Genomic DNA, 16,727 nt, shown 5'->3' on the forward strand with positions numbered 1-16,727 from the left:
TCTAGACTCTAGAGCCTAAAGTGGAACTATGGTGGCCAAAATCCAAAATTACAGGAGTTGGGATAAAGCAAATAACACTGGGATGCTTACAGCAATCTTTTTTTTATTCACATGGCTTAAAACTGTTAAAAAAAAGTGTTAGCTGGAGTTGGGCTTCAATTAGTTTGTCTCTTACCTAAAGTCCATTAAATATACATATCACTGTCCAGAGCAGGATTAGGGAACCTTTGAATGGTGGAGATCTACCTGAACAACATGAAAGTGATTAAAGATCACCAGGGTTTGACGCACATATTTGTTTAGGAATTTAACTAGTAATGCCTAACTAAATAGTAAGTAAAACTTAAAAAAATATAATAAAACAAATGTTGTTGTAAAAATATAAACTTACTGGACCTTAAAAGTGAACAGTGTCAGTCAGTGGAGCAATGAACAATGTCAGTAGGGCAGTGGACAGTGTGTGGACAGTGTCAGTAGGGCAGTGGACAGTGTCTGGACAGTGTCAGTAGGGCAATGGACAGTGTGTGGATAGTGTCAGTAGGGCACTGGATGGTGTAAGGACAGTGTCAGTAGGCCAAAGAACAGTGTTAGTAGGGCAGGAGACAGTGTCAGCAGGGCAGTGAATGGTGTCTGTGGAGCAGTAAACGGTGTAATAGAACAGTGGACTTAGGAATTAGGGATGCGCTTGGGCATGTTCGGTTCCTATTCCAAACCCACATGAACAAGCCCGCCATGAAGCTGTCACTCTACTGGTCCAATCATATGTGGGCGAGGCATTCCCCCCACCCCAGCTGCATATATACAAGGGAGGTGTATATGTGCAGCTGTAAGGAGGTGAATGTCTCTGTGGCTTATGATTGGCCAAGTAAAGATGAAAGCCTCATGGTGGTCTTGCTCATGTGGATTCGGATCAGGAACCAAATACGCTTAAGCTCATTCCTACACACAATATATCCAGAAAAAGCATATAAAAACCCCAGGCAATCTAGTTAGGCTTTACTGCTGCGTATCATTATAGTAACTGATTGTGTATATTTTTTTAGCCTAATATTGTTTTTATGTTGCCTGTAGTTCCACTTAATGATTAACCACATGAGCACCAGCCTGTAATATACCTTTATTACCAGGTCATTTTTTTTAGTTCAGAGCTGTGATAGTTTGACTGACAATTCCTCTGTCATGCAACACTACCCAAATTAGATTTAGATCTTTATTTTAGACAGAGCTTTCTTTTTGGTGGTATTTAATAACTGCTGTTTTTTTTTTTAGTTTTTACTATAAAGGAGAAAAAAGGATCAAACTTTGAAAAAAAAAAAAACAGTTTCTCTTACTTTCTGTTTAAGTGGTTATAAACCTCAGACATTAACTATGAACATAGCATATCCCTGTATAGTGTGTTCTTTTCTCAATTAAGAGCACTGAGTGCATGGCCAGCATAAGCCTTTTTCTGACACTTGTTGCTTACAAGTTAAAATTAATATTTCTCTATCGTTTGATGGACTCAGTTCTCTCTGACCCATTTCAGTAGGGTTATACTGCCCCCTATAGGAGTAGGACACTAGGTAGAAAAAAGTTCTGGCTAAGCCTATGGGCAGTCCCGGAGAATACATCCTCTCTCTTCCTGCATAGGATGTCAGTTTTAATCTGCCTAGTCAGGAGTAAGGACTTAGTTCCTTACAGGGATCTTTGGTCCTAGCGTAAAAGTTTTTTTTTTTTTATGTAGATTTTTTTTTAGCTAGTCTTTTTTTCTCCGGAACTTTTTTCCTGTGAGATCTTCAAGCAATTATGCCGGGCTGGGCAACGGGTTGGATCCCTATATCCAGTGGTCACCCCAGTCTGGCCAGCGAGCGCGTGCAGGCCTTAGCTCTGCGCTGGGTCGGCCGCGATATAGTCCGACTGGACAGGGACTGGCCCCGCGAGTTAAACGTCTCGCCAGGACGCATATGACAGGGTCTAGGCTTATGTCGCAGTGTTCCTATTTGGCCGACAGCCCCCTACTCCGGTGGCGTGGGGTCCTGTCAGGAGATGGCTCCTGCCTGTGTTTACGGTATGGTGAGTAAACTTTCCCCCCCCCCCCCTTCCCTGGTGGATTTTGGGGTGAACGCGGGCCCCCACCCTGGGACGGTCAGACCCTCACACTCCTGGTTTCCCTCTGTCCTGTTGTGACCCCCCTCCTCCCCCCCCCCACGTGGGGGACTGGGCCTAGTGGGCAGGCCACATGGGGTGCCGGGGGGTGCGCCGTTCGCTGCGCTTGGTCGATCGTGCGGGGGGGGCCTCGGTCGGTTCCTCTAGGGCTGGATGGTGTAGGAGGGCTGGCGGGGAGTCTCCCTGTGAGGTCAGTTTTCCGTGCTGGCCGCCATTTTGTTGTAGTCTTGCCTGCTTCTATGGCGGCGGCCATCTTGGTACACCCATTTCCGCCCATGTTGCAGTGGATTTTTTGCTGTAAAGGCCGGTGGGAGTGCCTGGAGGCGTTCTTTTGGTGGAGGAGCCCCTCCCTTGATCCCGGGCAGCTTCCTGGGATCCCTTTTCTGGGACCCTCCAAATCCGATTGCTATCTGGAGACAGTGAGTTACTAAGGGTAGTCTCTCTCTTTGGGGGGGTTAATTAGCATGTGCCTGACCTCCGGGGGTGCTGTAGAGCTGTGGAGCCGCATCTTACAAAAAAAAAAATGTCATTTTTTTAATTATTTGCAAATTTTGCTGGCGTGTTCCTCAGGTTCCGTATGGATTTTGCAGGCCATGTGCCCCCGCCTGACCCCCTCACGGAGGCTGCAGGGCCCTCTGGATCTCCACTGTCCATCAATGCATTTTCTGCGGTTCGGGAAGCATTTGGGTCCGGGTGGAGGTGGGAGGTGTGCTGACATGTTTCTCCACCTACCCCTGCCTCATCTGATATCTCGGATTCTAAATCTGACTCAGCCGCCGCAGACGTAGGCCTCCCTGCCGGGTCTGGTACCTCGCACCCTGTCTCCTCGGATAATGAGGACAATATTTCTACCTCCCCTGCCACGCATGGTACAGGCGCTGGTGGATGCACTGGTTGTGCGTGACACCCAGCAATTTGGAGGACACAGCTGCATTTGCACCTGGGGCGCAGGTAGCATCTGGCACTCGCATGACATTCGGAGCAGCTTATTTTGCTGGCATGCTCATATAGGATGGGACCGTCTTGGGTATTTAAGCGGCTGCTAGACGTTACCCTTTTGAGGAGTCTCTGGTACAGTGGACTGTTCCGCCTATGGTGGACGTACGGTCTCTAGGTTGAATAGGCTACCGTTTTTCCGGTGGAGGAATCCCCGCCTTTTTAGGACTTGGGGGATAGGATGGCGCGGGCTGTGGCCTGCGATCTGTACTCTCTGGCGGTGTCTGCACTGGGAACATTGTTCATTGCCCTTGCCACACAGACTCTGCCTGATGGGCTGAGTTCCAACCCCGTGACTTGGTGAGGGACAAGTCCCTCCTGCCCTGGGGGAGCTGTTGGACCAGCTGGCGCAGGGGCTGCAATTTGTTTGGGATGCCGTGCTGGACACGGCTTCTTTTATCGGGTCACCTGTCGGTTTCGGCGGTGTGTATCCAGCGTATACTTGGCTGACGTGTTGGTCTGTGGATCATACTTCTAAGAAGGCCTTAACGGATCTCCCCCTTCAGGGGGATCGCCTGTTTGGTGCTGCCCTGTATGACATTATACAAGGGTCTCACGGGGGGAAGAGTGCCTTTCTTCCACAGGCTAATAAGGGTATGGACTTTCATTGTGGACGGGGTGGGCCTCATCTTTTGTTCTGCTGAGTCCTATGTTGCTTGGTTGGCTATGTTTAGCCTTGGGGACTTGTTCTTTTCTGCTGTTCCCACCCCTCATTTTATGGCACTGCTTTGGGACGTCCCTACTGATATGGATCAGAGAGAACTGCATCTGTCAATAAACGATAGAGAAAACTGGATTTTTGACTTACCATTAAATCCTTTTCTCTTAAGTTCATTGACGGACGCATTACCCACCCCTCTATTTTGAGTTGGGTTGGTGTTAATTTCTGACACTGCTTTGATACAAAACTGACATCCTATGCAGGAAGTGTCCTACTCCTGCAGTATAACCCTACTGATATGGATCAGAGAGAACTGCGTCCGTCAATGAACTTAAGAGAAAATGATTTTACGGTAAGTCAAAAATCCATTTTTTTTGCTAGAAAATTACTTAGAAACATATATATAAATATATATATATATATATATATATATATATATATATATATATATACATATATATATATATATATATATATTTTTTTTTTTTTTAGCAGAGACCCTAGAGAATAAAATGGCTATCGTTGCAATCTTTTATGTCACACTGTATTTGTGCAGTGGTCTTTCAAACACAGTTTTTTGGGAAACAATATACTTTAATGAATTAAAAAAAAAACTAAACAGTAAAGTTGGCCCAATTTTTTTGTATAATGTGAAAGATGATATTACGCGGAAAATCGTGAGAGAATCCTGATCTTTATTCTAAGCAAAAAAATTGTGTTTCTCATTTTATCCAGAATCGTGCAGCTGTACTACATTGTAATCAAATTTTACAATGTTTAACCCTTAAATGTGCCATAACCACACCTCGGGTACATATACAGTACTACCGGTTGAAAACCTCCAACACTTACAGTAGTAAGCTAATTTATACTGTTGTTTTATAAAATATGTCTCAGTGTAAGCAAAGTATGTCAATGCCTGTTTTAATATTGGCACATTGGTACGTATCCAAGACTGCGCCCTGCTTGTGTTCAAGTCCAAATAATTGCTTTACTATTTTACTTGCCTAGTATCCAATCCTTTGTAATTGGGTAACAATTATTTGTGTTTACACTGTATTTTGTAAGTAAAATATACAATTTTTTTTGCTTTTCACTGTGTATAGAAAGAAAAGAATATGTGAATACTATGCCAAAGTCTTTGGAACTAAAGAAGCATTGCAAGTAAGTTATTAGTGTGTATTAAAAATTGTTTCTACATAGCTATAGTAGCAGATTTCACATTGTAGTTTTGAGTACTTTTAGTGTCATGTCAGGCATATATAAAACTATGTATGTTTATATGTTAATGCGTTTGCTAATTTTTAATTCCACTCACATAAAAAAAAAATCTGCCCTTGCAATGAGCCCCCAACGCACATGTCTAGGGGAGAGTTGAAGAGGTTCTATTACTTACATACACCCTCCAACCGCCGCTCTCCTCCTCTGCCCACAGCTTTATTCTTTGGGTGGAGCCATCATGTACAATACAGGGACATAAACTTTTATTGTTTGCCGAGGAGACTAGAGTGTGACTGCAGCCCGTCACAGCTTACAGTGCAGGCTGCAGGGGACTGGTCACATCGCTGTAGGGACCCTGCTGGATCGACATGTAAGATAAGCATTTAGTCCTTCATCCTCATTTCCTAGACTAAACAAGCATTTGACTTGGAGGAGCTTGAAGAAATGCTTATTATATTCTGTAGAAAAACTTTACCTGCTTTGTATCAATGACAAAGCAAACCATTAAGCTGGTCCTGGACTATCGCATTTTCTTTACTACTTTCCTATGGAGAAACCAGACTAAGGGATTGTGTACAAAGACTTCTGTTCACATCAGGGCTGCTTTCTCCATGGGAAGTAAAAAGCAACTTAGTAGCTTAGTAGGAGGACAAATGCAGATTTAAAGGAGGACAACTGCACGTCAAAGGCACCTGTGAGGGAACTCTCAAACTTATCTCAAATGTAAGATGGAACATCCTGTATTTGTCCATTGACACAAGCCCTTGGGCAAGGATTGTGCATTAGAAAGCAAAATATTGTTCTAAACCAGCGGTCTGTGGACCACTAATGGTCCATGAGAAAATGTTGGTGGTCCCCAGGGGTTCTGCCGCAAATTACCATGTATACTGCCCAATGTTGCTTCCAGTTTTGTTCTCAATGTGCTTGGACAGTCAATACTGTCAGTGCTCATTAATACTTGAACCGGAGCATTGTGTGTAAAAGGTAGCATTGTGATCCAGGGGGAAGGCGGCAGAGAGCTGTAGCATTGTGTGTATAGGGCATGTAAAATTCATGTTAGTGGTCCTATGGGATTCAACTTTGTGAGTTTAGTAGTCCTTGATGTCAGAAAGGTTGACGACCACTGCTCTAAATCTCCTATTTGAGGCACCCCACCCTAAACTGAGTACTAACCCTTTCTCAGTAATAATTTGTAAAAAAAAGTTAAACTGAAAACTAGTCCATGAAATTGCATCACTGAATGTAGGCTTCCTTACTGTTTTTGATCCTGACAAAGCTGTTGTGCACTGCTTTGCGCATACACGGGAGACTCTCAACACACCCTATTCCACTCTTGCTGCAAAGAAGTATATCGTTTTCAAACTAAGGTTAATTGAATGGACTTTCTTACTTTGGCACGATTACAGCACAGGAAAACATTATTGTTCACTGCTTATTCAGGAAGCAAAATTGCTGAGATAATGGTCTCCTTATCTTCAACAAGTACCAGGCCAATGAGTACTAAGTCCTAGTAATGTTGAGTAGGTGTCAAATTAAGCTGTTCTACATTGTTGGCCTGTTTTTGTAGCCTGCTATGTGCTGCCCTTTACAGAGGACCTGATGGCAGTTACACAACTCACCTTGAAGTAGAAGAAACCCTTTTGCTGCCAGAGCCATTTTTGTATTTTTTCCACACATGTTTAAAAAATCTTTTGTTTTTGGCCCAAAGATTACATAAAACATCCAAACATTGTATATTTTCTGAAAGCAGGGACCCTAGAGAATAAAATAGTGCTAGTTCCAATTTTTTATGTCACTTGATATAAAAGGTCTAAGAATCACAAAACTTCAACAAGAAACACACTAAAGTGAATGTTAGGGCAAACAAATGCAATAAACTACCCAAATATAAAAGATGGAGTTACACCAAGTAGATAGATACCCAACATGTCAAACCTTAAATTTGTGTGTGCCCATGAAATGGCGACAGACTTCATTACTAAAAGACCCTGCATGTCCCTTCTGGGCTCCAATGGGGGTCTATGGAGGCAGTCAGAAAGGGTCAGGGGCCTGCCTGTCAGTTTTACATGCAATCCCTGTGGCTACAGCCACTGGATTGTGTATAACAACCCCCCCCCCCCGCTGTCAGGTCCATATGACTTACAGACCTGGCAGCTAAAGGGTGAAACCCATGAATTTAACTGTTTCCCAAAGGCATCCAAGGCATGGTGAGAATGGTAACTGTCATAGTTGCTTGGGCTCTCAATTAAACTATCAAGCCATCAAATGGTTGGTGTCATAACTTATCACATATGCAGCCCCATGGCAACTGCAGATCAAACAGAGCCAAAGATGGCAGCTTCCTTGGATGTAAAGGATAGGAGAGTTTAGTTCTACTTTAAAAGGGATTTTTGTTTTTTTGCATTCTAATTGATCCTGTAGTCTCTGTGGAGTGGGCCCTTTCTCTGAAACATGCTCTCTCCTATGTGAAATTACTAATGATTTTTGTAACCTTGGTACCATGATTAGATATCAGGTACCAATAAACAATACCGCATTTTAGCTACATAGTGGACATTGTATTTAGTTACATAGCTTCATAGACTTCCAATGGCTAAGCGATTAGTCTGACTAAGTTAAAATGACCTCATTTGGTTCCCACTCTGTGTTTCTTCAGTGTTTCAAAGCTCTCTGCACCATAATTGCATTATTAACTGATGGCTTTTTAAGGAGGAACTTCACTCCAGCACTGTCCTCACCTGGGCTGGTTCTTTGCTAGTCTTTGAGTCCCCAGCATCTTGGAATCTTGGATGTGGGAAGCCAGCCGGTGCTTCACAGCCAGCTTCCCACTGTGCATGCTCAAATAGTGCTGCACTTTCTCAATGACCCACAACCACCTGGGATGTGTCCTAGGATATTGCGGGCAGGGAGGGGGGTTAACTTAATTTAGATCGCCCTGTCCAAACTAGGTACCCGCTCCCTGAAAAAAACTTCCAGTACAGGCTGAGGAGGGGGGGGGGGTATTGAGGAGGTGAAGGTGAAGTTCCGCTTTTGGGTCTGGGCCCATTCAATATCCTGCTGCACTAAGACTGACAGTTTTGCTAGTTCTGCACCATACCCAATTAATACAATAAATAACTTAATTGCATTTAGATTTGTAGATAGAATAATCCTTAGTTGCCAGTTCTTGTTGCAATTGGTATACCAGACTGATCCAAAATGCCACCCTTCCCATGGTTCTCCCTGTAATTCAAAGTGTTTGTTACCCTAAAAAAAAAAAAAAAAAAAAATGATCTTGTTCTCTTAAAACATGTTATACAACACAGTGCTTGTGCTGCGTCATTTGGCCCTCTCTATCACCTAAAAATCCTGGCTGATCCTGCCAGTTTCTGCCCTCCCCTCTGTACACTGACCACAGTGTATCATGGCTGCTGAGCCCTGACACCGTGGTCAGTGTACGTGCCTCCGTCTTTCGCAGCTCTCCTCTGTGCTAACTGTGTCCTCCTCCCCTCCCTGCCTGTCAGCTCCGTGTCACAGCCTGCCCGCCCCTCCTGCTGCTGAAATAACTGTTAATGTATTCTTTAATCCTCTTTGTCTCCTAAACCTGTGTGCCTCTGTCTCTGTGTTTTATAAAAAAAAAAATGCTGTGAATACCTGATTTCAGTGTATTGCTAAGCAATCACGTGACCAGCCGGCTCTCTTTCTCGCCCCTCCTCCTGCGTGATGTCAGCAGGGGAATCTCGGCCCTGCCCCCTGCAGCTGTCAGATGGGGAGAGGAGAGAGCTGGCCGGTCACATGATCACCAAGCAGCACACTGAAATCAGGTAGTCACAGCATTTTTTTTATACAACACAGAGACAGAGGTACACAGGCTTAGGAGACAACGAGGATTATAGAAAGTCATGCAAGTGGCTTAACAACCACTTTAAGAAATGAAGAACTGTCAAATAATAAACTAGCTTTTTGGCACTGAGATCTTGGGAAAGCTCTGGTTTCTCTTTAATGGGTATTTGGGCATTAAGGAGACACTGAGCAAGATTTAATAAAGCTGGAGCGTGCAAAACCTGATGCAGTTCTTCATAGAAACCAATCAGCTTCCATGTTTTATTGTCAAAGCTTAATTGAACAGGCTGAAGTTAGAAGCTGATTGGCTACCATTGTGCTACAGTTTTAGCAAATACCCCCAAAGTTGCTTGCCCATTTAAAGCAGAAGTACAATCAAAGCTCATTTGGCTGTACTTCTCCTGTGGCTCACAGGCGTGCAGTTCGCTCTCACGCAGAGAGTGGGCTGAAGTTGTCACAGAGCCAGTCCAGGCTTGGGCGTCAGCATGACCATGGAGTCAGGATCCACCCGCATGCCTGGACCGGCTCCCAGCTCAGCCTCTCAGCAAGCCGCTAAGAGCCTGAACCGGCCGCTCCTGCGCCTCCAAAGCCCAGCGCTCCAGTGAGCGAGGAGAACGAACTCCACTCCAGTGACCCATTTTCAGTAGAGAGCATGCTAAAGTCCACTCTCTGCTGATGTCACAGAGCTGGTCCAGGCTCGGGCATCAGCACGACCATGGAGTCGGGATCCATCCACATGCCTGGACTGGCTCCCAGCTCAGCCTTTTAGCGAGCTGCTGAGAGCCTGAGCTGGCCGCTTCTCCGCTTCCACAGCCCAGATCTCCAGGGAGCGAGGAGAATGGAGCGATCTGCAGTGTTTAAACACTCGGTTCTCAGTTTAGAGGCACCAGGGGACAGATGCAGCACCAGACCGATGCTGCATCCGCCTAGGTAAGTATAATTCGAAAATAATGTGGTTAATGACTCTAAACCCACCCTGCGCTAGGCAAAAAATTATATTCACATAAATTGTGTACTGCTGCTGCTGCTCATCACTTTTCAAAATGATATATACTGTATATACAAATAAAACACAGCGCTATAGACAGTGCAAATCCTTATACATATGTGGCCAAAAATATAAAATATATATGAATAAAAATAAACAGTCCAAATAAAACGTGCCTTATTCTTGTGGATAAGTGAAATTATTATTTTTTTTTTTTTTTTAAAACATTTTATTGAGGTAAAATGGTATGACATAACAAGTGAACATCCTTTTTAAGAAATACATAGTGCATCAAAAAGAAAAGCTAGTTAAACAGCAACAGTATGCACCGTGAATAAGGTTGAGTAAACAGACCTCGTCTTAATCATACAGTGAAGTACAGGAATGTACAAGATCAGCACAAGTCAGGCAATGTAGACCGGTCAGTAAAGTGAGGACAATCTTGGTCCCCATACTCTTGGTGCCGGGCCATGGGGATAACACATAAACAAAAACAACAACAGAAGAAAAACCCATGGCGACCTCCACCATGACTGGGCGTGCGACGGATAAGGCTCCTCCAAGGGCAGTGGTGGTTGCCCCCACGTGTCCGGACACCCCCAAGGGGGAACATGCTGTATCCGGGCATGGGGGGCACCCATCAAAAGCGTACATGCCGTCTCGGGGTGGGTAATTCCGAAGAAACCCACATAAGGGGCCAGTGGAGGTGAGTGTTCCGGCCCGTGGGCGGAGTCGGGTCTGCGGCTTGGGGGGAGCAGAGGAGCATCCGGGTGTGGGGGGGGGGGAGGGAGAGGAAGGAGTGGGTAGGAGGGTCGAGGAAAAGACATGAGGAGAGGACGTTAGACAGGAAGAAAGAGGGTAAAGGGAGAATAAGGAGAGAAATAAACAGATGGGGGGCATGAGGCCCGTGGTATTCGTGAGAGGGACTCGATCAACTAAGTGTAATCAGTGGCCGAAGCATCCCACGTCCGGTAGAATTTAGCTAGCATCTAGGATGTAGTGGTCAGTCTCTGGAATTCAGGAAGAGTTGTAAAGTGTGTCCAGGAAGCCCAGGTCGTGTAAAATTTGTGGTGGGTATCCTTAGCCTGCGCAATAGTGTCTTCCATTTCTGCTACCCTCTGAACCCTCTTCAGCCATTCCGCAACTGTGGGGGGAGAAGTAGAGCGCCAATGACAGGGCACGCACATCCTAGCTGCATTGATGAGGTGTAGTGTGAGGGATTTTTTGTAACTGGAATAGGGTATGGACGTGTGATGGAGCAAGTATTGTGCCGGAGTAAAGTCGGGAGTGTAGGTGGTGATTCGGGGAATCAGAGAGTGTACCTCTCTCCAGAACGGCTGGACGACAGGGCAATCCCACCAGACATGCAAAAGAGAGCCCGGGTGTAGGCCGCATCTCCAACACGTGGGAGAGTTAGCTGCTGAGAACTTGTGCAATAATTCAGGAGTTCTGTACCACTTAGCATAGAGTTTGTAGCCAGTTTCTTGGGCAAGAACATTCAGAGAACCCTTGTGCATGTGGCAATAGATTCTCGTCCAGTCGTCCTCAGAGAAGTCTTTGCCAAGGTCTCTCCCCCATCTGGACCTAAGTGCCTCAGTGTGTGCGTGGGCAGCCGGAAAAAGCATGGTGTATAGTATGGATATCAGATGACGGTGTGGCCCCGGCGCCTCACAGAGCCGTTCGAAGGAGGTAAGGGAGCGGGTCCAATCCGCCACCGATTGTGCGCTGTGTAGGAAGTGTCTAACCTGTAAAAAACTGTAGAACGGGATGTCAACAGACGGGTATTTGAGGCGAAGGGCTTGATGTGTAAGAGGGCGAGAGTCGACAAAAAAGTGACGCGCTTGAAAGGGCATGTCTCCGGTGGGTCCTGTGGGTGGGACGAAAGGGAGATCAGGAGTGAATTCCGGGGACGCACTCAGGGGCAGTAGTGGGCTAAGTTTCGGAGAAAGATCCAATTTGCGGCGTATCGTATGGAAAAGGCGCAGGGTTGCACCCGTAACGGGGTGAGCCAGAATTGAGCGTGGAGTCTTGGCCGGCGTCACCCACGGGAGATGATGCGCGGGGATGGTAGATACCGCAGACTCTAAGGATACCCAGTCCTTAGAGCCAGCATGAGCGTGCCAATCAATTATCCGGGTAAGGTGACAGGCCCAGTGATATTTCAGCAGATGCGGCATGCCAACCCCCCCTTCCGCTTTGGAGCGAGTGAGCGTGTCCCACCGTATTCTCGACCTTTGGGACCGCCATACAAAGTCTGAACAGATATGCTGGTAGGATTTAAAGAAGGCCGGAGGAACATGGATGGGGAGGGCATGTAGAATGTATAGTAGACGGGGAAGAATATTCATCTTCACTATTGCGACCCTGCCAAACCAAGAGAAGGGTCCCTTAGACCATAATTGTAGGTCTGATTTAACAGATTGTAGAATTGTCAAGTGGTTCCTGGTGTATAAGTCCGAAAGTTTGCTCGGTAGCTGAAGATAAGTGAAATTATAGTCCCAGTGACAAGAAATATAAAATGATATATAAAATGATTTCCGGATCCGCTACGCCCACATGTGAACGTAGCCTTAAGCAAAGCTAATGAATAGGCATAGGGTAAATGTCTTTTATGCGTCATGCATCCCGCTATTCTGTTTGCGTGATTTTACCGCGATTCGGCAGGCGGAAATCGTGGCAACATTGCACAGCGTTTGGGGTGCCATTGCAAATCACGGGCATCTATTCTACCGCGATTCGGCAGGCGGAAATCGCTGCAACATTGAATTCTGGGACATGCTTTACTTTTAGATACATTCTAATATACTTTTTATGTGGCACTCCAATCTTTGCCCTAGGAAAAAAAACATTTCCAGTCTCCTGGACACCAAAATAAACATACATAAGCCATTGTAGGATTACAGAAGCCATCTGTCTGGTCACACACTGCTGCACAGTTTTTCTTTATGCTGCCAATTCCACAGTAAAATAATGATATTAAAGTGAAAATGCCTGAAAGAAAAGCAATATTATAACATTTCTGCCATATATACATTTCAAAGAAAACATCAGCCTCAAGATCTTCCCCCTGTCCAAAGCGCAATTAGAAATTGTAGACAATGAGGCTCTATTCACACCTGAGCGTATCGTTTTCAGGCGTTTTTTTATGGCGTTTTTCAGGCGTTTTCTTCAGGTGTTTGGAGGCAGGCGTTGGCATCTAACAAAAACGCTTGTAATCTGCCAAAACAGAAGCTGTACTTTTTTGAGCTTCAGGCGTTTTGCTTCAGGTGACAAAACACTCATATGTGAACAAGGGCCATTGAAATGAATGGGATTTTGCTTTTTGGGCGTTTTGAGACTTCAGAGATGAGCTCTTTACGAACTGTAGTGAACGGGGCCTGGCCTTAAATTTGTATGGGTTGTATAAAATTCTCCAGATAGAGTTTTTATTGAATCTTCAAATTTTCTTACAACATAAGAGATGTTTTGTTATGCATTTGATTGCACAGAGAAAACATGGACTCCAGAAAATACATTGGGGTTAGGAATGGTAAGTTTTCAAAGTGAAAGTTAATTTAGCTTAGTGATCGAGATGAAGCGGTTTTCACTTCGTTCCTCCAATCACGTGCAAGTATGCATCTAATTTTTCAGTTTCCCTAGCGATTCAGTGGGTATTCGCCTTGAAGAAGACATACAGGGGGAGATTTACTAAAACTGGTGTACACAGAATCTGGTGTAGCCGTGCATAATAACCAATCAGCTTCTATGTTTTATCATCAAAGCTGGCCCTACATTATACAATTTTCTTATCCATTTTCCTTTAGATTTACCTTCAACTGTGTGGTTCAAGGGCCTGCCTGATTGTATACAAATTGAAAGTGTTTAGGTTTGACCTCATATTATATGGTTTTGGAAATAGAAAGGAAAACTGTACAACAATATTGTATAATGTATGGCCAGCCTTAACCCTCCTCTTGTGTTAGGGTCAAAACTGACCCGTTTTCAGGTTTTGAATGTCTATAAGTATCACATAAATTTGTTTATTGCATCAAGATTTTTTTACTTTGTCAGGAACCTCTATTTAAACATTGTAATAGAAAAATAATCCTTTTCACTAAATTATAAAATACTGTGGTGAAAATTAAGACGTTCATGGTGTTAGGGTCAATTCTGACCCAGTTATAATATAGGATTTTAGGACACTAATAAGTGCCAAAACTGAAATCATAAACACTCTCTCTGCTTAGTAACAGTGACAGCCAATCCCCTCTCAACCCTGTGAGCTGTAGTTAGGGAGGGGCCTATCTCTTTTCCTGCTTGTCTGCTTCTCTAAATAAAGTGAAGAAACATAGGACAAATTCATTTCAGAGTTGCTGACTTTATTTTACCATTTTTTCAATTTGACAATGAGAGGTATGCTATCAAAAGAAAGGTCTAGGGGTCACACCAAAAATATTAAAACCAATCTTTTCAAGGATAAAGAAGCCTAACAAGGTAACCAAGAGGTAAGAAACAAATTTTATGATAAATAATTATTCAGAGGGTATTTTATGGCTGATTTAAAACACGGGTCAAAACTGACCCTAACATCATGGATAGTAACGGAATTCTAACATAAGAGGAGGGTTAAGTGTCGGTTCACACTACCGCGGCACGACTTCGGGAGCAACCTGTGAAGTTGCGTGCACCGTCACTTTGGCGCGACTTGCACAGACTTCATATAATGAATGTCAATGCAAGTCGCTCCGATGTCGCCCCGAATTAGTACAGGAACTATTTTCTAAGTCGGAGCGACTTGAGTCGCTCCTATTAGAACGGTAATAATAATAAACATGTTATACTTACCTGCTCTATGCAGTTGGTTGTGCACAGAGTGGCCCGGATCCTCCTCTTCTCGGGTCCCTCTTCTGTGCTCCTGGCCCCTTTCTCCTGTTGAGTGCCCCCACAGCAAACAGCTTGCTATGGGGGCACCCGAGCCGAGTCACAGCTCCCTGTGTCCATTCAGACACGCATCCGTGACCCAGCCCCTCCCCTCTCTCTCCTGGTTGGCTGACTGACTTTGACAGCAGTGGGAGCTAATCGCGCCGCGCTGCTGTCTGCTTGAAGGGGGCGGGAGCTGCTGGCTCAGGCTCTCAGCAGCACCTGGGTGGATGTCAGGATTTTTGCAGAGCCTGGACCTGCTGATTGGCGTCGGCAGACAGCTGCTGTTGGCTGAATATAGATCACAGGAGTGCAGAACTAAGTGCACTCCCGTGACCCACAGGAGAAGTATGGCTAAAAGAGCTTTGGCTATACATCTGTTAAAAGAATCCTGCCATGAAGGTCTTTGTTCAGGTACTACCACCTGGTATGGGATAACAACTGTCCTAAAACTGTTCTCCTGCATTGTCACCCTGTATTTCAAATCCTGGAAGGCAAAGGTGCAGCATTCAGCCCCCAGTGCAAAGTTTTTGACTGGCTGAAATACACTGTTCATACACTAATTGTCTAAAGTATTGGGACGCCTACCTTTTTCACAAACATAAACTTTAATGGCATTTCAGTCTTAGTCCGTAGGGGTCATTATTGAGTTTGGCCCACCCTTTGCAGCTGTAACTGCTTCAACTCCTCTGGGAAGGATGTCCAGAAGATTTAGGAGTGTGTCTATGGAAATGTTTGACCATTCTTCCCGAAGTGCTTTTGTGAGGTCAGGCACTGATGTTGGACAAGAAGGCCTGGCTCGCAGCCTCTGCTCTGCTCCATCCCAAAGGTGTTCTATTGGGTTAAATCCAGTCCTCCACCCCAAACTTGCTTATCCATGTCTTAACCTCCCTGGCGGTATGATTCTTTCCGATTTTAGGTGCTGAAAGCGGTACAATTATTTAGCATGTAATCCTTAAGAATGAGCAGCCCAAACCAACTATTTACATATGATTTTTTTTTACTGTGCGTTCTTCTTTATAACATCTCGGGTATGATAAAGTTTGAAACACAAAATCATAAATTATAATATAATAAATGACTGTAAATTAGTTAAAGTATGTATGTATGTGTATATATATATATATATATATATATATATATATATATACATACATAAAAAGTGCAGTAGAACTGCACGAAAGGGCACTGGGGGGGTAATCTAATGTGAATTTATTTTTTTTGCTATGTATCAGTGTGTTTGGTGTGTTTTACTTTTGAATTTACCGCCGGTTCCACCCCCTGCGAGCGTCACGTCGCAGGAGACGCTAGCTGGGGCACGGAGAGCATCGGGAGGAAGATCCACCGCCGCACGCCGCCCACATACATCGCTGGATCCCGGTGACAAGGTAAGTAACCCCTCTACCAAGATCCAGTGATGCTTCTGGCGGTACCCCGAGTGAATACCGCTAGGAAGGTTAATGGACTTTGCTTGTGCACTGGTCCAAATCATTTGGTAAAGCAGGAAATATGATGTGGGGTTGTTTTTCTGGAGTTGGGCTTGGGCTTGGCCCGCTAGTTCCAGTTAAGGGAACTCTTAAGGCGTCAGCATACCAAGACATTTTGGACAATTTCATGCTCCCAACTTTGTGGGAACAGTTTGGAGATGGCGCCTTCCTGTTCCAACATGATTGTGCACCAGTGCGCAAAGCAAGGTCCATAAAGACATTGTGAGTGAGATTGGGGTGGAGGAACTTGACTGGCCTGCACAGAGTCCTGACCTTAACCCAATATAACACCTTTTGGATGAATTAGAGCGGAGACTGCGAGCCAGGCCTTCTCGTCCAATATCAGCGCCTGACCTCAGAAATGCGCTTCTGGAAGAATGGTCAAACATTCCCATAGACACACTCCTAAACCTTGTGGACAGCCTTACCAGAAGACATGAAGCTGTTATAGCTGCAAAGGGTGGGCCAACTCAATATTGAGCCCTAAGGACTAAGACTGGGATGACAT

General features: G+C 44.9%; 1 protein-coding gene across 1 annotated transcript in view; it reads left to right on the forward strand.

Moving 5' to 3' along the window:
- The window catches only part of LOC309547666 (amine oxidase [flavin-containing] A-like), a 223,767-nt gene that overhangs the window by 146,495 nt on the left and 60,545 nt on the right, over window positions 1-16,727 (forward strand). The window contains exon 11 of the mRNA XM_082247561.1: window positions 4,909-4,966. Within this exon, the coding sequence (XP_082103687.1) occupies window positions 4,909-4,966 (58 nt within the window). The remainder of the gene's footprint in view (window positions 1-4,908; window positions 4,967-16,727) is intronic.

The sequence above is a fragment of the Pelophylax lessonae genome, assembly GCF_965119305.1.
Source record: "Pelophylax lessonae genome assembly, chromosome: 2".
Taxonomy (NCBI): Eukaryota; Metazoa; Chordata; class Amphibia; order Anura; family Ranidae; genus Pelophylax; species Pelophylax lessonae.